Below are 23,251 nucleotides of genomic sequence, written 5' to 3'. Positions count from 1 at the left end.
AATAAAAAATACAAACTTAAAAATTATGTGAGCCCACACTGAAACCAAGGCCCACAAAGGAGCCCAAAGGAGCCAGAAAGCAGTCTTCTTCCTGGTACAAGCCCACTCGGCCCAACTAGGGCAGACCCTAGCAAGAACAGGGACTCGGACGTCCGCCACCACAGTCCAACCACCGTTGCCTCCGTCACGAACCAAACTCTGCATCTGATCACCCTCAATGGTATCCCGACCAACAGCGACGATGTCAAAAGCATACTCGTCAGCACCTACGTTAGAAGAGCGCCATTACCAATCCACCGAACCATCACCGCTGTCGTCCAACACACCTAAAGATCCCTCGCCACCGTCTGATGAGGAAGAACGATCCAGCCAATCTGGATCCCACCAATCCCCGTCACCAATAACAGGCTTCCAACTATCTCCAGGTGCCTTCAACCAACCCGCCCCAAGCTTCAACCCTTCCCCAGTCCTCCCAACTTGAGGATCACGGATTTTGAACCAATCCAACACCAGATCGGGCTTCCGATCTCCATCCCCGCAAACGCCATCCGCGAGAACAACTAAAAGCAAGAGACCATAGTCTATGAACACGAAGGAACGCCGAGCAAGCCCGCTGTCACCCACGAGTAAAAAACGAAAGGGAGGAGAAACCCCCTGCTCAATCGCAAGTACAAGACCGCCGCCGTCGAGAGAACCCTCTAACGAGGGTTAGAGGAAAAAACATAATTTTCATGAACTTGGATACTACAATGCTATGCTAGTCTATGTTATTAAAGTTTGTATAGGTCTGCTCACCTAAGGGACAGTTTTTAAGGGACTGTGAGGGACAAGTGAATCTGATGGCTGAAAATAAATGCACAGTTTTAAATTGTTATAACTTATGCTTTTATATTTAGGGTCCTGGACCCAAAGCACCAAAATTGACAAAAATTATCCCACTTACCCCAACAACAGATTTTTATTCCCACTAACACAATTTGAAGTGAAATAACAATTTTGACCTCAGCCTAATCAAAAAACTACATCAATGCCATCGATCTCTCATTGCTCTCAGATCTCTCTCTCTCTCTCGAAGGCTCCGTCACCGTGTTCTTCCTCTTCCCTTTCGACCCGGCCGGATCCAACTCAACCAAATCGGAGTCCAACTCGACGGAGAAGCTCACCCTTGACATCTCGTTCTCGCTGACGATCAAGGTCGATCTGGAACAGCGACTTCTTCAGCTTCCTGCCGCCGTCGAACTCACTCCTCCACCACCTTCTCCACACCTCGAAAAACAATGTCTCCGCCGGAGATCACGACGCCGGGGACGAGCCTCTTTCGCCTCGATTCCACTGCAGCCCACCGGAGAACAGTCATCTCCGGCAAGATTCGGGTCCAATTTCAGGGTATTTCGAAGCGGGGAGAGATGGTTCTTGTTCGGCCCAGTCTCTCCATGTCCGGCCAGCTCGACCGTGGGCTAGTGGCTTGGCTCAGCTCCGAGAATTTGTTCGCAGTCGACCCGTCGTGATTGTGCCGGTGATGGCTTCTTCTGCACACAAGTCAAACTGTACAAATAGCCTCGGTGTCTCACCTTCCAACTGGTTTTGTTCAATAGTCTGCTCTGAATCTCTCTTCTGATCTCCCTTCTCCAAAATTGGGAGTGAGTTAAAATTTGATACCTTGAAACATGTTAGGAGTTGTCATTGGGTGGATTTTCAATAGTAGCTCAGAGTTTGCATTGTAATGTCTGTTTGGGTATGATTTGTTTTTTTTTTTTCAAAATTTGGATGGTGGTTGCAAGACAGAAGGCCCAACAGAAAGAAAAAAAAAAAAATTATTGGAGGGCAATATGGGTCTATTGGGGGGCAATAGACGTTTTGAGTTAAATGTAATCTCCTTATTTTTTTCTTTAATCAAAATTTTATTTATCTAATTTTAGGAAGATTAGTTCCTATTCTGGCAATTGAAAGTTCTATTAGGGGACAATAGACGTCTATTGGGGGGCAATAGAGGTTTATTGTCCTCTATTGAGGGGCAATAGTCGTCTATTAGGGGGTAGTAAACCTCTATTACCCCTCTATTGGGGGGGGGCAATAGACTATTGGGGGCAAAAAAAACTTTCCGGTGAGATTTTCAGCAAATTCCGGTGGGCGGCAGTCGGAATCCGGCGGCCGGTGACGGGCTCCGACGAAGTTTCCTATAGTTTTTTTTTTCTCTCTCTCTCTCTCTAAGTAAATAAGGGGTGAGGGGTAAAATGGTATTAAAAAAAAATTAAAAACAAAAAAAAAATCTTAATGGGTTATTAGGGAAGACTCCCTTAGAGTGTATTGGGTAAGAGAGAATTAAAAAAACTCAATGGGGTTAGTGGGAAAAAAATCCCTCGAAATGGGGTAAATGGACAAAAACCCTTATATTTAATACACTTGGTTGAGATGCATTTGTTCCTCACATTTCCTTAGGTGAGCAAGCCTGAAAGTTTGTATATAGATAGCAAAAAATTTTCAAGGGGCGCTTAATTATCAGAATTATTATAATAAAATAAAGTTAAATCCGATAATATAGTGACACAATCATATCAATTTCTCTCTAAACCAGTAATCTATACCGATACAAACATAAGTTTCCACCCTCGCCATCCACAGGAATCCAAACTTTTATTTTTATTTTTATTTTTATTTTTATTTTTATTTTTATTTTTTATGGATGAAATGTGTTGCCTTCTTAAACAAACTCATATCTACAGCACTGGCATGGTTGAGTCCGAATCATCATATTTGGAGTTCTAGACTTCTAGTGTTCCACTACGAAGTGTAGCCTTTATTGGGGTTAGGTGGCACAGTTTCCCAAGTGATTTCCACAGACTTTTATTTTATCAAATAAATACTTAAAAAATAATCAGGTAGCTCCAATTAAATCTCTCAAAAAAAAAAAAAAAAAAAAAAATAGTTTCCGTTTTATACTTTGAGTAGAAGTTACAATCTTATCAAAAAAAGTAGAAGTTAAAACTTAAAACATACCACTAACGCAAAATGGTAAATTAGCTGTATAATTGTTGGATGTTAATCATTGAGGTTGAAAATACTAATCACTCTACTAGGCGTGAAATTAAAAAATTGAAGCAGTTGTAGTAAGTTGTGCATCAATTTTGTAGAGCAGACATTTTTGCAAATTAATATTTCTTTCCTTTTTCAACTCATTTAGAAATAATGGAATTTCTTTAATTTTTTATACCCTAATACTATTCCATATTCTCCCCAAAAGGTTTAAATTATTGAAACCAAAAATAAATTTATTAACAAATACAATCTATTATATTAAGCAAACTCCTTGAGAATTGTTAAAGTTTTGAACTTCTTATAATGTCAATACTCTCTTAATATGTAGAAGAAAAAAAAACATTTTATCAGAAGAAAGTAAAACACGAAAAAATTGTCATTTACCGCACAACAGGAAGAAAAAAAATTTATCTTCTTCATTTTGTTATAATTCATTGTTTATTTACTGTTACCATATAACACACGCTGTGTCAAGACGCTACTACGAAATTATTTTCTTAAAAAAAAAAAAAAAAAAGAACCAACACCCCAATAGTACTTTGGAAGGAATAAGGAATGGAGCGTCAAGATAACGCGCCCTTGCATGCGCGGACGGGTGGCAGATTCTACCCCTAACAGAAATCTCTCTCTATCGCAATCTTTCCAGTCCATTAAGCCTCTAATATGGTTTTCAAAGTGAACACGTGTCAATCGATGGTGGCTCGAGGCAGGAAGCTTCCGTACCCTTGCTGGTCCCTCAAGGCGGGACTGGCGGAGAATATATATCATAATATTATTTAATTTTTTATTGCAAAATATTATAATGGTTGTTCAACCCAGGCGTTTCGGTCTCCGACTAAAAAAAAAAAAAACGCAGGCGTTTCGGAGTGATTGGTGTGGGATTGGATCCCTTTTTGTGGCAAAAAATTATATTATAATATTTGATAAATTATTAATTATCCCAACATTTTTATGTAAATTTTGATTAAAAGTACACACCCGCTACTTCAGCCGTACAATAATTTTGTCCCCTGAAGAAATGATTATAAATTTGGGGAGATTTAGGATTTGTTAAATTTGTCTCATATGAAATCCGTAGAGAAGAATGAAGAATCCTGGTTAATGGTATACATTAGTACGAGGCAACCAAATCCACTACCAAATGAAGCCATACCAAATGGTGTGATTTCATACCTAATTTAGTTAGGAAAAGTCATTTCATTTCTTATAATACGAATGATTTTGGAGTGAGATTAATAATGAAAGATCATCATTATGTATGAAATGTGAAATTTGGGAACAGGTGAAATGTGAGATTTGGGTGCTGGGTGGATTTGTTATTAGGATTGAAATGTATCTATACATGAGACAAAAATAAGGAATAATTAAAATCTAAAAGAGGGTAGAAGTTGTTATATCATTGCAATTCCCTTCGTACCAGTATCTGAAACTCCGACAAATTAAATATGTCAAAACTCAAATGTCACAAAATTAGGTCAAAAATATCCGGTTAAAGGCCTATATTACCTATGGATGCTTAAACTTTGATTTGATTATGACATTCTATTGTCATGCATGAATGACATTAATTTTTATCTTAAAGAGAGATTATAACATATTTGTCTCTTGCTAAAATATCTAATTAGTTCCTTAATGCCTTGCCAAGGTGTAAATTTGCTTCTTGGAGTATAAAGTGTTTACTTTTATTGTGTCATCTATACCCCAACTAATGTTTCTTTTTAACTTTTACTTCATGATCCTATATGTAGTAAAGCATATAAACCATGACTATGAGGGGAGTCCATGACCAATTGACCATGATAGTGGCATTGCCAAAGAAAAAAAATGTCATAGACTTTTGATCTTGCACGAGGCAGAGGAGTAGACGACCATACACACAAGCAATATGCTTTTTGGATAGATAGTCAGTAGTCTAATATGCTGCCGTAATTGGCTTTGGCTTTTCCTCAAAACAGTTGTGTGCATTTTGAGTTGTAATTGTTTGGTTATTGCGGAAGAGATTTCAAAGTCTAATTGATCCCTACATTTGTGGTACCTACACCAGATAATGATTCACATCTTAATAGGCTAAGACTGTTTGACACTTGAAATATCAAAGTTGCCAAAGCCTATCACATATAACTGCCACATTAAAACTTTTGGACCCTCATATTAGAATTACCTATGGATGTTAACGTTGGGATGTTAACTTAAGATGATAAAATCACTAAATTGGGGAATTTTAGGAGGTACTTTTACTGTCTGTTAACGAAATTCAACACTTCCAACAACAAAAAAGAGACAAGGGTGGTGGGTGGTGGGTTTAAAACTATCTCTTTCATTAAGATTTGCGACGATTGTTGTTTTATTGGTCCGTGTTTAGGGTTTGTATCTCATAAGGGTCTAAATCTCTAACCCTATGCTTTGGACCTCTAGACTGTCAAAATGATTTTGCTCTTGTATATATGGAAGTGATGATCCAAGTTTTTCAGATGAATATCGTACCAAAAAGGGTCTAAAGAGAGTAGAATAACTTTGATAATTTGGGTTATGTGAGTACTTTTTTTTTTTTTTTGGTCTAAGGGTTATGTGAGTACTTAATTAGAGGCTTTTGGTCAAAATAGAACGCCTACCTTCACACAAATATCTTCACACGTGGAGAGGGAGGAAGGTTTGGATTAAGAGGTTCACACAAATCCATCTAAACCAGCAGGATAGATATAGCGTCATTAATTTGTAATGGTGATTACTAAAGAGACTCTGACAGGGACGAGCTATATTATAAGCCTGCCTGAAAAGAAAAAACACATTGCAGTCAAGAAGAAGCTTCTAAATTACTTTTACCACTTTTTTCTTTTCTCTGCCATTTTCTTAATCTTAATCTGCAGAATCTTCTCCTGTGAATTATATTCATATGGGTATATGTATACAAAAACAAACACTTTACTTTGCATTTCTTGACTATCAATCTAAACCAGTAGAGTACGTATTGAAACAGTGCCAGTGAACTTGCTGAGAAGTTGCATTGTTCAGCAACTCATTTCCAAAAACTACTACTTGACTTTGAATTCCGACCATTCGAATAATCCTAAAAGTCTGTACGGATTGAACGAAACTTGTACCACACCAGAACCAGAAGAAAAAGAAGAAGAAGAAGGAGCTTTCCACAGGAAAAGTCGGTTCGTTAGGCGAACATGTTTTTTTACCTACTTTAATTAGGACTAAAATCTCATTGGGCGATTAGCAAAACCAGATTAATTATTATGAGTTCAATAACAGCGACCATCTTTCCCATTCATAATAAACCCTAGAATAGTGAAACTGGCCCAGGGTTTTGGTTCCAGAGGGCCCACCTACTTCATTTAGGTCCCTTCAAATTGGAAGCCTACCCTTTACGACCAAATAAGAAGAGAATTAAGATTTACACAGAAATGTAAAGCAGACAATGTCATTGTGGGAAAAGAAAGGCAGAGAGCAAAGATGCCATGAGAGAATAATTGCTAGCTGCTACGTACTGCTGCTAAACATGAAGCTGCTCTATTCTATTATGGCCTCCAATTTTATTGGCACCCATGCTTTTGCGCACATCACTAGGACAAGAAGATTCTCATGAGGGGTATAGGCATGGACTTTCCGATCGTGTGTGTGTGAGTCTTCAAAATCACTAAGTACTTATATACCCTATAAACTGCAAAAGGTTTTACTAAGATATCTGCTATATATGTTCTCGGTTTTGTACGGTAGAAATGATGGAAGTCCCTACATGATGGGGATTAGACAACCCACTTAGCAAGTGGATGAGCATTTCATTTGTGAGAGTATTCCTAGTGACCCTTTCTCTTTATCATGTTACACATAATTACTGTATGAGCTAATAGTTTTTAGGATTATGATGTATGCTGTTTAATATGGTTTCAAGAGTTTAGGTTCTAAGACTTGAAATAATTGTCGTATCGGAACTTTAATTCTAAAGGATTTTAGCTCCGAAAACATAAGTTCTAAGAGGTTTTAGATTAGAAATTTCCAATCTCTCACTCACTTGTTTCTTGCATCATGGGATTAAGCTTTTGGAGGCTAGTTATTGTTTAACTCAGCTAACCTTCATTGAAGTTACTTTTGATCTCTCCCTCCCTCCTCACATTCAAATTGAGATCGAGCGTATGTGAATAAAAATGGTAACTTTATTTACATTATTGATCGATTAAAGGGTTAGTGTGTTATAAATTCTTTTTTTCGACCACTAAAAAATTCCGAGTTCCCTACACTTTTTGAGGGAATTGAGAGCTCCCTTGGTATAGTATAACCTCCCCCAGAAATTCACAGCAACGTGAGTCTGTGAGAATAATTAAACAAGAGAAAGAAAGAAAGTAGGGCTTTACTTTTTAGTGCAGTGCATGAGCAGACTTTGAATTCATTATAGTTTTTTTGTTTGAAACTTATGTCCAACGAAAGACCTAGTGACCCTCCTCAAGACATGTAGTAATGAGTGTGATGCCCAAAATCAAATTTGGGGTCCTCACATCTTGAATTTGACTTTGTAATAGGAGAGGGATCTAATTGAGAATTTTGCCTACCATATAAAATATTAATACATAGGAGGAAAGCTGTGCTAAAGCTGGTAATTATGCTATGTTGTAATCGGGTTACATATCGAGTTATCTTTCCGCTGTGTCACTGCTATGTTAAAGTAAATAGAGTAGCTATTTGTGCACTCTTTGCTAGTTGGTGCTTGTTAGAATACAAGTCTCCTGTAGAGATTTCTGATCTTATTTCGGAAAATACTCTAGATGCTTATTGTAATCAGGGGTTTAGGCTCCATGTCCCCCCCTTGTATTCGACAGTTTCATTAATCAAGGCTTGAGGGCAGCCGCACCAGCCCTTTATTCAAAAAAAATAAAATATTAATACATTTTCCCAAATATGAAAGACCTATTTCCCTAATAAAGTGCATGGAGAGAGAGGTGGAAATCAACCTCTTCTTCAGATTTCATTTTCACTAGGAGTACTTGATTCGGCCATCTCATTCCTGTTTAGATTATGCTGAAATAAAACAAGTAAAGAAAACAAAGAATGAATGATGTTGGATTCTTGGGCATCTCCCTATCCTTTATGCAAATTGTTATATAGGAAAATTGTACACCAAGACATGGAGAAGCCTCAAAGTGTGACTGTGCATAAAAGAAGCTAATTAAGTTGGGCACGACGGATCACATGGACATAACACAAATTAACCACTTGTCCACAAGTTATAGTGGACCATATCTTTTTGGAAAATGCCTGAGCTCATGAAATGCCCCCCCCCCCCAACTATTTGAGCTATACATACAACCTAAACACAATGCATCTAATTAGGGCTCTATCTAGGTTAGTGGTGGAGGCTTATTGTCATGTGAAGTTGTCACAAGTGCTGGAAAGTTATATACACAAAAACAGGGTTAGATATATAGCTAGCTAGCTTAGCTAAAATTGAAAGAGGACCATTGCCTGTGAACCAAACCTTTTTGTTATCTTCTAAGAATCTAATCCTAGCTAGCAAAATGGTGGGGAGAGAGAGACACAGAGAGAGATAGAGAAGGAAGAGGAAGTTGGGAAAGTCATGAAGGGCATGATTTGCTTGGAGAGTCCACACAAAACCCACTAAAGATAAAAAGTGAGAAGATTTGGTGAAGGCTTTTTCTCTATAGTGGGATGGTGATGGGTGAGAAAGATGGGCATTGGTGACGACAGGTCCCAACTTAAACTTTCCGGCATCTGCATATAATCTCTGCAGAAGAAGAGGAGGAGGAGAGAAGCTGCAGAAGGAAGGAAAAAGACCCACGAGGGTTTTGCTTCTCTTTGCATGTGAAAGCCACTAATGCATCGAACCTGCACCTTCATCCTTCATATCACCGTCCATTTTTTGTTGCCAACCATCCGTTTCTTTTTCTTTTTAGATTTGTATCACGTATTGTTGCATTTGGTATCAGTCTATCAGATTGTGTACCTTGGATTTATTTTCATGTGTTTCGGACCCTTCTCTATTTCTACTCAAACATGCTGATGCTACAAACACGTCTGTTGGAATTTCTAGCTACCAGCTAAATGAGCAATGCACCATATACAAGCCTACCAGGGACTCGGTGACAATATGACGTCAAAATTCATATGATGCTTCGGTTGGTAATTTTGTTGGGTTTTATGGCCAACAGTGATCCGGTCTTTGATCAGACCCAGTTTTGGTCCGACTCGGTTATAAAGCCCAACCATTTTCTACTTTTTGCCTACTGAAAAGGACAAACTACAGCAGGCTTTGCTTGTCTATGCCCCAAGATGTTCCTTTCAGGACCAAACTGAGAACCAAGAGAAGTTGGTTGCTGACTCGTTGCCCAACCCATTACTGAAAAAAGCTCAGCTAAAGTAAAGCAAAGCAAACCTAGTAAAGACCATACGAGGTGATAAAGGCCTACTTACAATATACCGATTAGCTTTGTCAACATGCACCAAACACAATAGATATATAAATTCTAGAATTAGCAAAATGGCAATCCCTATAAAATCACCATCAACACCGCAGGGAGCCTCAGGGATTTACAAAAGTGTAGCAAGCAACAATGGACTCAAATATCAGTCTATAAACCGAAACCCGGACTGGATCAAAATTCAACTGCAGACAGGTAAATGGATCAAGGATCAGTTGTTGCTGCCACCAGAATGCTAAAATCAACTTTCAATCATTGGTTCAGGACCAGATGGTTCAGTGTTGGATCTGTTGGATTGCTGTACGGAATTGAAAAGAATGTCCTTGATAACCTAAAGCAAAAACAGATAAGAGCAAAGTAGTTAATAAATGAAATGATTCGATGAAAACTAATTATTAGTATGAAAACTTTCTGCACTTGAGCTCTTCAATTATACGCTCACCTGTGACATCAGACCATGCACCTGCTCCACAGTTATCTTTGCACTATCCCTAGTAATTTTAGCAAGTTGTGATTCTTCCTGCAACTCATGAAAGCAATAAAATTAGCAACCGTGGGCAAGCGTGGGGTGAATAACAGTAACACGATGTTATAACCTTCCCCTTTAATCACAACTATGTCCTGTAAGGAATGAAATCACCAGCTATACATTTGCAAATTTATACGGATCTAAATCACTAAATGGCCTGTGAGTGTGACCAACTTAAAATGACAGACCAGACTGAAAAAATATTGCATGGCTACTATAGTGATAGGCAGTGAAATGTATAAAATAAACAGGATACATCCATATAACATAATATCCAGTGACGATTACGTTAAAAACACAAACAACTGCAGTATTCATTTTCCTTTCGTACTATCATTTCCAAAAAGACCGGACAGCCAAGTGTAAGAGAACTGAGAGTGAGTGTGTGTGTGTGTGTGTGTGTGTGGGGTAAAGCATAGGAAAAGATCAAAAGGGAGAACAAGATGATGTGATGACGAAGGACATTAACATTTGCTTGTTGCTTGTATCAAAACTTTAGTTATGAAAAAGTTGTATTCAAAGTCATTCACCCTTCAAGTTTGCATTAACATCTACAAACATACACATAGAATAATATAATCACTGAAGTGTGGTAGTCTGGTAGAGCATAGGAAAAGATCAAAAGGGAGAACAAGATGATGTGATGACGAAGGACATTAACATTTGCTTGTTGTTTGTATCAGAACTTTAGTTATGAAAAAGTTGTATTCACCCTTCAAGTTTGCATTAACATCTACAAACATACACATAGAATGATATAATCACTGAAAACTTCTCTTGATGAAATTAATATGACCGTCATGTTGTGCTTTATATGACTAGATGAATGAAACATATGAGAATGGTTGGCGATTAATGTCCATACCATTCTCGGATTCTCCCACTCCTTTGCTACATACACTTTCCTTTTAGCACTTCCAGTATAATTGGATAATAATTTATTTAAATGTGAAGAAAGGTTTATCCTTGTCAAAAAGTGGACGCGGATGAGACACTTACATCCTTCTTTCGTTGTGTGGGTGTTACTAATGGTCCAAAGCGGGAATGAGACAAATGATTCTCTGCTTGCTCCAGCTTTTCAGCTGCATAATGCAAAGGACAGAGCTTTAAACTTGCTAGAATACAAGAAATATAAAATAAAAGGTACTCAAGTAGGTTGCAACAGCTAAGGAAGTACCTAAATCCGAAATTTGTCCTGCAACATAGTCTCCATTACCCAACAAAGGTGAGGAAGAGAGAGTATTCACCCAATACTTGTTCCAGAGCAGATCCAAGAGGTGGGAGTCAAGACAAGACTTGAAATAAGTGATATCCAGAGAGTAATACTGCAGAAACAAATGGCAATGGAGCTAAGATAACAGCAAACTAAAATCTTCACTAAAGAACTGGGAGACAAAAGGAGAGTAACCTGTTTACAGTGCACACCAAAGTCCTCAATTTTGTTAAGAGGAATAGTCTGATACTCGGAGATGGGATCATCTGGAGGCTTATATCCCTCTGGGTATGTCCTGAATGCACCGATGTCAACTTTTCCAGCAGACACTGTCCGAGTTGGGTCGATAACAACAGCCAAGAAGGGCTCCTGAAATTGCTGGTTTAACATCTGAGTTGAAACATCAATACCCGAAAGCCAGCATCCATAACCAGGGTGAGAATGGTACCATCCAACAACATTCTCCAGTCGCCCCGCCTACACAATAACATAATGTATTAACCTTAAAAAATGTAAAACAACTGATACATAGGACTCTTAACAGAAGAATTCTATTCCAAGTTATACTAAAATCATTTGAGAAACTATGTGTATCACATTTAGCACAAGTCCCACTATGAATCCTAGCAATTCAAAATCTCACATCTAGCACAAGTCCCACTATGAATCCTAGCAACTCAATATCTCAGTAGACAAGTAACTAGGGCACCATATTCAATGTAGTGATTCATTCACAAGCAAGCTCTTTCCTTTAGCTTGTAAGACATACAATGTCTCCAAAATGACATAATTAGGGCTTTTTAGGGTAGCACTAGGGTTTCTAAATCGCAACCAATGCAGAAATTCCATGATGCAATTCCTCAACCACAACAGCAATTAAGTAATAACTGTAACCAATGCAGAAATTCCACGATGCAATTCCCCAACCACACCATCAATTCAATTAGGGTTTCCGAAACGCCTCAGCCAATTAGGGTTTGTAAAAAATAAAAAAATAAAAAGGAGAAGAAGCACGGACCTGTTTGTTAGTCTGGGAATAATCGACCATATACTCATAGGCATCGGCCTGGGCATTGACCCTAGTCTCGGTGCCCTCAACCGGCAAAGCAAAGGCGTCCATGACGATGATGGCGTCGCCGTCGGTCTTGCCCTGCATGAGGCCCATGACCTCGATGGTGCCGCCCGAGCGCGCGTGGACGACCATCTTCAGGAGCGCGAGTGCGGAGATCTTGACGCGCTTGAAGAAGTGGGGATCGTTAACCCACGGCTTCTCCTGCTGGAACTTGGTCTGCGCCGCCTCGTCGTAGTAGAATATGGCGTCGGCCGACGGGTCCGTCTTCGTCCTCGCCGCGCCGCCGGACGGAGGCGTGTCCATCGGGACTATGTTGTTCTCGAGCTCCCAGGTTTTCTGGGCTATTTCGGCATCCATGGTGCTGGTCACTCTCTCTCTCTCTCTCTCTCTCTCTCTTGTGTGTCACTGCGAGAGTGGGTAGTCTGGTAATTAAGTAGTGGATCGATGCCCAGAAAGGGTAAAAGCATAGTTGGACCGTCACTGGGATACGTTTTTGGGCTTTGAGAAGGGTGACTGGGATAATACACTAGCAATAAAGGCCCAAAAAGATACAATGTATTTCAAGGATAAAATTGTTTATCAAGAAGTGCTTTTATCCTTCTTCACCTGAAGAAGGGTAACTGAACAAGAAAATTACGCTCGATTACAATTAGATGTAAATCAACAATGGAAAACAATGCAACTTCACAATAATCTTCTACATTTTGATTTACATTTAATTTAATGATGGTTGAACATAATTTTCTTAGTTAGTAACATTTAATGATGGTTGAGCATAATTTTCTTAATCAGTTACTGACCAAACGAATATTATTTCTATTCTCATGTATTTAATAAAAAGTTGATTTCCCTAAAGAAAGAGAAATTCTTAAGATGCATTACAAATTTAAAACCCAACTCAAAGAATTGGACTTTCACATAATATAAAACCCATCATACAATGGGGTTTTCAGATTACACAAAACTGATCAAATTCTACTTCTGGAGAATGCTTTCCAGTTCAACTTAAGTTCAGCTAAACATGGACTAAATCCGCGGCATAAATACCCAACAGTAGTTCCTACCTCAATGACATTGAACAAAAAACACAAAAAAACAATTAATTTGCCAGGTTACAGAGGCTAGTTTACAATAAATTACAGACTAAGATACAAAGGCGCATTTCAGCTGTCATTTACCCCGTGGCCTGCCTCTCCTGTTGTATCTGGTGAGTCTTGTTGCCTTCTTCGGCTTCTCAACAACGCTGTCTTCCTTGGCTACTGCAGTGTCATTTAATTTCGACTGAGGCTGGGTCAGCTCCTGTGATAACTCATCAGGCATACTTGAACTGTTTTGGGAGCCACTTGGAGCACTGTCATTTTCCTTTGTGCCATCATTATCATTTTCATTCACATCTGGGACCTTGACACTGGCTTCATTCAAAGGCATAGAATCAGGGCCATTTGTGCCATCAATATCATTTTCATTATTCTTGGAGAGGTCGATGGTAGTTTCCTTCTCAAGCTCAAAGGTTTCCTCCACTAGGAGGTTTGGAACTATCTTCTCATCACTTGAACTGACCTGATTTATTTCTCCATTTAGCAGTGTGGTTTCCTCTCTACCCAATTGGGTAGACAAACTGAAATATAGAAAACAAATTCAATAAGATTAATGGGCAATGCAGCCCTAAAGCAATTAGGTCAACAAACACTAACCTCGGTGCTGAAGAAGGGAAGCCATTAGTGGTATGAACAGTCACTTCTTTTGCCGTTGTTGAAAAGGTTTGATCATGCACCTTTGAATCTGGAACAAACAATGTATAAAAATTGGGAACTCATGTATACACAAAAAAGCATGTAGCAGGAGTTTTATACATCAAGCATTTCCTATATGAGAGAAGGAAAAAAAAAAAACCAAACAAACAATCTGACATTCCAGCAAGGTAGAATGGAACATGACAAGACAATGATTACACCAGTTCTATGCAAGGACTAAGCAACAAGCAGTGCCTACAATATCCCAAGTATAGTTAACAGTACAGTTTAGAGATTGCTAACTACTAACTTGAGTGTATATGGGATACAGACAACTCCATCATCAAAGCTACCTGAACCTCTAAACTGATCTGTATCCAAATGAATAATGATGTATCAAAAATCTACTTGCACACATGGCATATTAAATATTCTCTACTATATAGTGTCTACCTTCTGAGTTTAAAGCATTTGTACATATGATGATACACCAATCAACAATAACATATCGCACACCAAATAAAAAAAATAAAATTAAATAAAAACCTTGAAGAGCCAACTTAAGATAAGCCACAACTCATATGAAATAGATAGAATTTGGTTATTCCATAGTAATTTAAGATCTTCCCATGTTAAGATATCTAATTCTTTCTGCACAAATGGACTAGCATGTCCCCCTTCATCTCAAAATGCCAGCGCATCATTAATAAGCTGTACAGTAACAACAACATAATGCTGGCTTTTAAACCATGGCAACCAATGTATCAAGGGAGCTTACATTGTATGGTTTCTCCTACAATTGCACTTGGCTGTTCAGTCCCACTAGTCAAAGCTCCTTTTTGCAGCACATCTTGTGTCTTCTCCGTAACTGAAGGAGTGATAAATGAAGATCGAAGTTACATTTTACTCTTTTTTACACTTATAAAATTAGGCCAGTTCAACTACAGATGACAATAGATTACTGTAATTTAAACCACAGATATAATTCAATCCATAAAAAGGAACATACCGTCAGAGCTATGTGTTGTAGTTATGCCTAAAGACGGGTCCATTGTTAAACCTGCAGCTGTTCTAGGATTCTTAAGTTTATCTCCCAAATCAGCTTCTTGCTTTCCATCTGGCAGAGACTTCAAGGTACTTCTATTTTCCAGAGAATATGCAGACCAATCAATTGTCGAGGAAGGTAGAGACCTTAGCATTTCTTCTGTTGCCTTAGTACGCACTCTTCGTATTTCCTCCTGGATATTCCATGACCCAGTAGCAGGCGAGTCCCTTTTCAGCTGCATTGAAATTTCAGATTGCACCAACATGAACATCAACAAAGAGAATACACACCAATCCCAAAAACAAAGACACGTGTCCTCGTTTCTGTTTCCCTGATTTAACAACCATGGAAATGGAAAACATGTGCCAAGACATTGTTCTCACAGTTAATAATAAAAGAAATAAAGAAACATACATACAAAGTTCAAGGTCAATATTGGTTCCAATAGTTTATTAATAAAATCACATTATTTAATGAGGAGCCGCCAATTGCTTTCCACGTTTACAAGTTTAGTTGAGAAGAACCAAATTTTTTTTAGTTCTTCCAAAAGTCCCTGATGTAATTGTCAAATGCCTTGTTTTTGGATCCAAAACATTGCTTATCATGTAACTAAGGATAGCAAGTGAAGTTGTAAAGTGCAGATAGCCAAAACATTGCTTCAATACACGGAGATTAGTGAGGATCCATTCAATCTTCATCAGTGTAGGCCTATGTTTGGCTATCTGCACTTTACAACTTCACTTGCTATCCTTAGTTACATGATAAGCTATTCTTAGTCTTACTTGGCCCAGCAACCACAACACTAATTAACATTCTTAACTTTCAGTGCAAGTACTACACTCTTCCTAAAATCAGCAACTCAGCCTGGCTTATGCTCATGGTCACACATACCAGTCTATATATCATGACCAGAATCTATTCCAAATTTATTCCTGATTCCAAGAACGTCATCACATTTCAAAAACTTCATTCATCCAAAAGTAATATGACTTGTAAGTTTTGTACTATCTCCAACCTCAATCTTTTCTAAAAAGGTAGTAAGGGATTGTCACATGCATTTATCAATAACCCCCAAGACTAGTATCTTTGTAAAGGGGACTTCAAATAATAATGAGTTCTACTGCAGTGTCAAGACCCCTACAAGTCACAACACCCAAGGGACAAAAACAATACACTACTACAAATTTCATATGTTACCTTGGACTTGACAGAAGTTCCACCAATTGAATATGGGGTTTCTTCATTAAATAGTTGCAACCCTAGAGGTGATGTAGATCTCAATTCTCCATGCTGATTTGAAGGAGATGCCCATGGAGGTAGTGCCCGCATGTACAATTTGGCCACATCTACTGGGGAACCACCATCATCTTCAGCACCCTGCACCAACAGAATCAACTTGAAATTATAACCGACATGGCATTGTCATTCCTTCCATAGAAAACATAATGATATAGCGAAATCACCAATTGCTAAACATTTGGTGTCTACCAAATTTCTCACAAACTGGAGAGGCAGTGGCATATGTATTTCTTTCCATAATAGATTACAAATTTATGATTACCTACTTCACATGAGGAGGTATATACAAATTTTTAACCATAAGACTAAATACCAGACATGGGGGAAGAGATGCAGATATAAAGAGAGAGCCATGCTATAATATCAGATGAAATAGAACTAACTTGTGGAAACAGACTTGTTCCATGATCCAACTTCGATTTTGAAGCTGATCCCAACCTCTTCTCCATCACCCACTTTTTGGCCTCTGAAACAGCTGTTGCAGAAAGATCAGTTGTATCTATATCTGCAATATGATCAACACCATAAGTCAAATAGGGTAAACTGGCAAGTTTTAGTCCTACATATAAGCACTAATATTGCGAGTTATATTGTTAGGCATCTCACTTGGTCTGGTATTTTCCGCATCTTCAGTGGTGGTACAGCCTACGACTCTCGATTTAATAATCTTTATTAACTTATCACACTCATCCCTGGACAAAAGGCAAAGTTGAAGTCAAATAATTAGTAAAGGAAACTAAAGAAACGATGCATAACGCTAAGATATTTTCAATAAAAGACTAGATTTTAAACCAACTTAGTACGCACCGTTAAACTCGCATAAACCCTCAATATGCATGCCCTCAACTTGAAATCAAACCAATTAAAAAAAAAAAAAAAAAAAAAAAAAAGAGATCTCTGACCAACTTTGTTCCTCAGCATATAAAATCGAGATTCAAGAACACAGCACTCATGGGAGTACTAAAACTTAAAGAACAAAATGTAGAAAATATATCAAGGAGACTTTCTTTCTTACTAAAAAGTAAAAATTTAAGCTAGGGATACAACTAATATCAAAACAAAAACAGTTATTCCAGGAAAAATAGAAGATAACAACACATGACCGATATAAAAGTTGAAACAGATGAAGCAGGATACAACCAAGGAACTCCAAACGTAAAATTTAAGAAGTACAAGGTTTTGCTTCAAGGAAAGTGTTACCTCGAGAAGGTCTCCTGCCTCAGCAGCTGCTCAATTGCATGCTTGGTTTCCCCCTGCCTGAATACTGTTTCTGATGTCCCATTCCTCTAAGTCAACCACAAAAATCAATAGTGCATGTGTAATAAAACGAAAATAAAACCAGAAAAGCCATATGTGTGTATATATATCTCATGCATCGTATAAAGAAACTTGAAAAAGTTGCTCAGGTCAGAATTTAACTACAGGTAATTCTAGTACTGTTCATATTGTATGTGGTCACTAAAGGTGGTTTAAACCAAGAATCAGATCATTGTTGCCTAAAACTGTAACAACAGTTTTTTCAACAACGTATAGCTCCCAGATATCCCACTGAAACAAACCTTAATGTTACCCCTTTGTTGCTGCTAAGAAATTTGAAGAAACCTGCTATTTATTCTTAACCACCCCACAATATGCCTTCTGCAACCTGAGTATATTAATTCTCAACTAATTATCTGAATAGCGTGCTTTTCAGGAGCTAGAGCTCATTACAGAAGTGAAGATATGCTGATTTCCAATACTGTCTATTGACAAGAAACTGGAGGTTGAACCCTAATAGGATAATATCTGGGTGAGTGGGAAAAAAAAAAAAAAAAAACACTGATTTCTAGTATCAATAAGTTATTTGTCCTATTCCACTGATATTGCAGGCAGTTTTGATAAATCTTGCCAAAAGTGCCCTGTTTATGCATTTCAGGTAGTGACCAGTACAACAAACATAAACCATCTTCAGAGTAGCAAACCACAATCATACAAAACATTAAAAATTTGAAATTGCAAGGGGAGAAAAAATAACTCCAACTATAACTTTCAGTCACTTCACTCAGAAAAGTTCAACAATTGTGCATGCTTACTGTAAAGTAAAAAAAATTTCCTACGTGTATTTTTAACTGTTGAAAAAATCTAGTACAAGTGCTTCCAAATATCCAAAAGAACTTCCCAATCATAACCACAACGATACGCAAAAGGCAGAAGAATAAATGACATGTATATCAATTTACCTTGTTCAATGCATCATCTTCTTGAGAAGAAACATAATCATCATCACCTTCTTCGTCGTCACTACCAAGCTCTGAAAAATTACACAAAAAATCCAGTAAAAAACGGAACAACTCCAGGCCAGATAGGCAGCTTTCGTTATGCTTTATTAAAGCACAGAAACGCCATACATCCATCACATACATTCTAAGTTCGCTACCACTCAAGTATGAACAAAACAGATTCAAAAATAAAAAAAATAAAAAAAAGTATTTTGAATTGCTCCTCCTAATTGGCAACATGTAAAACCTAGCCAACTAAGTTCACTACAGCTTGACCAATTCCTACTCCGAAAATTTCAAAACACTAACTACTGGCTTCCCTAACAAATACATAGCAGAAAGGAGCTTCGAATTGGAACCTGAAGAGGAAGAGGAGGACGAATCGGAGCGGAAAACAGAGGAGAGGACCTTTCCAGCGCCGCTGACAATGGAGCGAGTAGGGGAGTAAATGAACCTGGCGAGCCAATTAGGGTTTTCAGGAGGAGGATTGACGGTGAAGGTGGGGCGTTCGTAGGGAGTCCTGGTACGAGCGGGTCGTCGGGTTCGGACAATCTTGCCGCCGGATCCGGCTTCTAGGGCTCGCCGGGATCTGGAAACGGAGGCCATGCTAGAGAGAGAGAGAAAAGAGAAGGAAGAGTCGAGTTTGGGTTTCTCTCACATATCTTCTTCTTCTGTGTTTGTTTTAGGAGGGAGGGGTTGATTCCGTTGCGACATGAAGAGGACCCAGCTTTGTAGCGGTTATTTCTTTTTTGTCTGCGGATGGATTAGCCCTTTTTTATTGTGACGACACGTCACTGCTTTTTTTTTTTTTTTTTGGTGAGAAATTTTTTTTTTATATAAATTCAATGATACTAGATAAAGGTAGGAGTGATAGAATTTAAGAAAGTTGTTTTTATTATTTTGTGAAAATTTTAATAAATAAAATATATATTACCAAATATTGACCGTGTTTTAAGGATGCGGCTGTTGCCACCTTACTATTTTCTTTGTTCACCCTACTTGCTCATTACACCCTACATTTTAATTTCAATTATTATATTTACTTATCTAAATCATTTCTCTTTCCAGAAATATCCTTATATAACATATTTTTTTTAACGAAAATCTCTCATTTAATTGATACCAATAAACAAATATTAAAGTTTCTTAATAATTTACTTCCATTTTTTTAAATTTTTTTCTTTCAGTTTCAATGTTCATGGACCAATCATGTGATTCGGAAAAATTCGAATAATCGCATAGCACCGGTAGGAATGAGGTCAAATATCAGGAAACCAAAACTCCGGGCCTAAAGGCCCTAAATCGAACCGTCCAAAAGAACCCAAAAAGAGCAAGGCCCATAGGATGGTATCAGACGCTGAGCGCAATCAAGCACGTACCTTCTCCCTTTGTAGCCACCCACCGTTTCCCTAACACCGACTCTGAGCCGAGCCGTCGCACATTTCCTTCAACCCTATAAAACCACCACACAGCCTCCTTGGTATCAAAACGCAACCGTTTCGTTCTGCGATCGAGGATGTCAGGGCTAGCTTGCAACGCCTGTAACAAAGAGCTCAAGGACGACACCGAGCAGAGGCTCCATTACAAGTCCGAATGGCACCGCTACAACCTCAAGCGCAAGGTCCCGTCTTTCATTTTTTTTTTTCATCCGCACAGATTTCTTTAATGAATTAGGGTTTTGATTAGGGGAACTGGAATAAGAGAACGATTTTCCAATTTTCTGGGATCAATGAAAATTGCTTTAGTTTTATTCTTAACTTGTGTTAGAAAATTGTGATGCTTTATGAATTTTTGTTTTGTTTTATGGTTGAAAGATGTGGATTTATGTTTGTATGATATTACGTCTGTATTGATCAAGATGAGCTAAAAAAAAATTAATTTGGATTCATTGCCACGGTTTATAGAATATTTATGGATATTTTGCGGAGAAATAATAATGATTATTAAGGAGAAAGCTAGGACTTTTTTGTATTTGGTTGTCAAGCCAGAGTGCTCATCGATTAAAAGGAATCTCACATTGCTTGTGTTTTGATGGTTCATCAGGTAGCTGGGGTTCCTGGAGTGACAGAAGCATTGTTTCTTGCAAGACAAGCTGCACTTGCTCAGGAGAAAAATGGTGCAAATGAAACCCCAATGCTCTACAGCTGTGCTCTTTGTGGCAAAGGGTATAGAAGTTCCAAGGCTCATGCTGAGCATCTCAAATCACGAAGTCACATTATGCGCGCTTCTCAAGGGACTGGTGATGAAGAAGAAGACAAGGCAATAGTCAGGCCACTTCCGAGTCGTGCGAATAAAGCTCCCCCTAGGAGAGAGGAAATTGATGAGGAGAGTCACGAAAGTGAAGAAAGTGGAGATGAGTGGGAGGAGGTTGACCCTGAGGATGAGTTGGTTAGTGAGACTGCAAAATCTTTGACTGGTTTAAATGTAGATGGGCATGCTTCTAATGAGGATATGGATGAAGATGATGATGACGATGACTATGAGGAGTTGGACCCATCATGTTGCTTTATGTGCGATAAAGAGCATAAGACCATAGAGAGATGCATGATTCACATGCACAAACACCATGGATTCTTCATTCCTGATATTGAGTATTTGAAGGACCCGAAAGGTCTTCTTACTTATCTTGGTCTCAAGGTACTGAAATATCTCTCATGTTCTTTTTTGAGAAAAACTGTTACCTATTTTTGGCTTTCCCCTTCAGAAATTGCCTCACTTTCATGGCTTGCTTTTTTCAGGTTAAAAGGGATTTCATGTGTCTGTACTGCAATGATAGGTGCCAACCCTTTAACAGTTTGGAAGCAGTTAGGAAGCATATGGTGGCAAAAAGCCACTGCAAGGTACACTATGGAGATGGTGGTGATGAAGAAGAAGCAGAGTTGGATGAGTTCTATGATTACAGCAGCAGGTTTTGTTCTTTCTCATACATTGGCTTGTTCAATACTTGTATTGGCTGCTATTTTGTTATGTTACTAGTTTTAAGCATTAGTTTATGTTAGTATATCTTACCTGGACTGCTTGTATATTGGGTTTCAGTTATGTCGATGAGGCTGGCAAGCAACTAGTTGTATCAGGTGAGACGGCCAACAGTGTCGAACTTGGGAGTGGTGGTGCTGAGCTCATCATTACTACAAGATCTGATCATGGGATATCAAGCAAAGCACTTGGTTCCCGGGAATTTATGCGCTATTATCGCCAGAAACCACGCCCATCACCTAACCATATGGCCATCACAGCTGCAGTGGCTGCAAGGTTTGTTTCTAAATCCCTCATACTGACTCTTCTCTGTAGTTTCGAAAAAACAATGAGGCAGTGCACCCATCTAATCTAGATTTTGAGTAAATAAAGAGAACTTCCCATTTATTTCAAAAAAAAAAAGAAAAAAAAAAGAGAGAGAGACCTTTTATATGATGAGCTTTTGCTGATGGAGAAAATTGTTTTCCTTCTTTTCAGGTACAAGAGCATGGGGTTGGCAACTGTGCAATCAAAGGAACGAATGGTGCAGCTGAAAGTACTGAAGGAAATGAGAAGATCAGGAGTCGAGGCCATGCGCAGTAAGATGGGAATGAAAAGCAATGTGATCCGAAACCTCCCCAAGAATGTTCCATTCTAGTCCTTTCAAGAGTGTTCTATGCCCAGAGTTTTTTTGTTTAGTTCCTGCACTTTTCATTTCTCAGTAATAGTTTCTACCAGTAAACATCATTAAAATATCTTGGGGTTTTGCCTGTCTGACATGAATTGCGGGTTCCTAAGTAGCAATATTATAGTACTTACCATGGATTTTCTATAAGTTTCAATGTTATAGTACTTATGAAGTTGTATTTTTTGTAAAGTAATGATGCGTGTCTGTCCATCATCTATGTTACATGGACACATCGCCTTAAGAGTGCAAGGGCAGCTGCACACATATGAACACATACAGCTCTTGTGAAAAGTATGAGCATTCGCCCTGCGTGATTCTTTGGGCACATACGGTAAAAGACCCTCAGTCAAAATAAAAAGAAGAGAGTATCACAAATGGTCATTCAATTTTTACATATTCGACACTTTGGTCACTCACTTTTTAAATATATCACTTTGGTCACTCAACTTTAACTTTGTTATTTAATTAATTTTTTTCATTAAAAAAAATATTTATCACAATATTAATGATATTTTCATCCAATCAATTGTGAAAAATTGAGAAATCTGTGTTTTCAGAATGATTGGGAGAAGTGATTAAAGTGAGATAAAATGCTCTTTGGGTGACTAAAGTGATTGACAGAGTAATAGTTGAGTGACCGAAGTGATATATTTGAAAGATGAGTGACCGAAGTGTCGAATGAGTCATAATTAAGTGACAATTTGTGGAATTCTTCCAATAAACTAGCTTTCTGTCCTTTAATACCATTGCAACATGCACTTTTTCATGTCCACTTGGAAACAAATTTTCACTGTTGTGCTCACAGACACAGTACTATGATTTGTTCACATACATTACTGTGTTGTTTGCTTTGTTGGAAGTATTGGAGGGAACTAATAATGTTAACTATGGAGATTTTGTTTACACATTACTTCATCCATTTACTTTTCAAGTCCTCGGATAAAATTAGACGCAGAATAGGTTGGTAAAACAGACGTAATTCAGTA

The 23,251-nt window shown here is 38.2% G+C and overlaps 3 protein-coding genes and 1 long non-coding RNA gene across 4 annotated transcripts; 1 reads left to right on the top strand and 3 right to left on the bottom strand.

Moving 5' to 3' along the window:
• Positions 1–7,806: 7,806 nt before the first annotated feature.
• Positions 7,807–8,260, bottom strand: LOC133741013 (uncharacterized). Its single transcript, XR_009861548.1, has 2 exons — positions 7,989–8,260; positions 7,807–7,893 (listed from the first exon to the last, which is right to left on the bottom strand). It is a non-coding gene; the product is annotated as an uncharacterized LOC133741013 (long non-coding RNA).
• Positions 8,261–9,407: 1,147 nt separating this feature from the next.
• Positions 9,408–12,695, bottom strand: LOC133739760 (COP9 signalosome complex subunit 5b-like). Its single transcript, XM_062167556.1, has 6 exons — positions 12,234–12,695; positions 11,411–11,692; positions 11,180–11,327; positions 11,002–11,084; positions 9,916–9,993; positions 9,408–9,804 (listed from the first exon to the last, which is right to left on the bottom strand). The coding sequence occupies exons 1-6, from the start codon at positions 12,642–12,644 to the stop codon at positions 9,715–9,717; spliced, it is 1,092 nt and encodes a 363-aa protein (XP_062023540.1). The 5' UTR covers positions 12,645–12,695; the 3' UTR covers positions 9,408–9,714.
• A 402-nt stretch (positions 12,696–13,097) lies between these two features.
• LOC133738159 (protein KAKU4) lies at positions 13,098–19,366 on the bottom strand. Its single transcript, XM_062165604.1, has 10 exons — positions 18,982–19,366; positions 18,584–18,654; positions 17,565–17,650; positions 16,971–17,056; positions 16,748–16,869; positions 16,263–16,442; positions 15,030–15,300; positions 14,799–14,888; positions 13,982–14,069; positions 13,098–13,905 (listed from the first exon to the last, which is right to left on the bottom strand). Exons 1-10 carry the CDS (start codon positions 19,226–19,228, stop codon positions 13,458–13,460), a joined length of 1,689 nt encoding a protein of 562 aa, XP_062021588.1. The 5' UTR covers positions 19,229–19,366; the 3' UTR covers positions 13,098–13,457.
• Positions 19,367–19,976: 610 nt separating this feature from the next.
• Positions 19,977–22,454, top strand: LOC133739935 (cytoplasmic 60S subunit biogenesis factor REI1 homolog 1). Its single transcript, XM_062167761.1, has 5 exons — positions 19,977–20,243; positions 20,666–21,259; positions 21,361–21,530; positions 21,659–21,874; positions 22,076–22,454. Exons 1-5 carry the CDS (start codon positions 20,139–20,141, stop codon positions 22,233–22,235), a joined length of 1,245 nt encoding a protein of 414 aa, XP_062023745.1. The 5' UTR covers positions 19,977–20,138; the 3' UTR covers positions 22,236–22,454.
• The last annotated feature ends 797 nt before the right edge of the window (positions 22,455–23,251 follow it).

This window comes from Rosa rugosa, chromosome 3 (assembly GCF_958449725.1).
Source record: "Rosa rugosa chromosome 3, drRosRugo1.1, whole genome shotgun sequence".
Classification (NCBI taxonomy): Eukaryota; Viridiplantae; Streptophyta; class Magnoliopsida; order Rosales; family Rosaceae; genus Rosa; species Rosa rugosa.
Note: the sequence above shows the minus strand (reverse complement) of the source record. Positions and strands in the feature narration are given on the sequence as shown.

What these genes read in the sequence shown, in the direction of transcription:
- LOC133739760 (XM_062167556.1), bottom strand. Translation starts at nt 12,644, where the DNA reads ATGGATGCCGAAATAGCCCAGAAAACCTGGGAGCTCGAGAACAACATA. An exon ending in ATTCCCAGACTAACAAACAG is followed by an intron (nt 11,693 to 12,233) that starts GTCCGTGCTTCT and finishes GTTATTGTGTAG; the next exon opens with GCGGGGCGACTGGAGAATGT. An exon ending in CCACACAACGAAAGAAGGAT is followed by an intron (nt 9,994 to 11,001) that starts GTAAGTGTCTCA and finishes CATGAGTTGCAG; the next exon opens with GAAGAATCACAACTTGCTAA.
- LOC133738159 (XM_062165604.1), bottom strand. Translation starts at nt 19,228, where the DNA reads ATGGCCTCCGTTTCCAGATCCCGGCGAGCCCTAGAAGCCGGATCCGGC. An exon ending in AGGCAGGAGACCTTCTCGAG is followed by an intron (nt 17,057 to 17,564) that starts GTAACACTTTCC and finishes CCTTTTGTCCAG; the next exon opens with GGATGAGTGTGATAAGTTAA. An exon ending in GAACTTCTGTCAAGTCCAAG is followed by an intron (nt 15,301 to 16,262) that starts GTAACATATGAA and finishes ATTTCAATGCAG; the next exon opens with CTGAAAAGGGACTCGCCTGC.
- LOC133739935 (XM_062167761.1), top strand. Translation starts at nt 20,139, where the DNA reads ATGTCAGGGCTAGCTTGCAACGCCTGTAACAAAGAGCTCAAGGACGAC. An exon ending in GCTACAACCTCAAGCGCAAG is followed by an intron (nt 20,244 to 20,665) that starts GTCCCGTCTTTC and finishes ATGGTTCATCAG; the next exon opens with GTAGCTGGGGTTCCTGGAGT. An exon ending in TTCTATGATTACAGCAGCAG is followed by an intron (nt 21,531 to 21,658) that starts GTTTTGTTCTTT and finishes ATTGGGTTTCAG; the next exon opens with TTATGTCGATGAGGCTGGCA.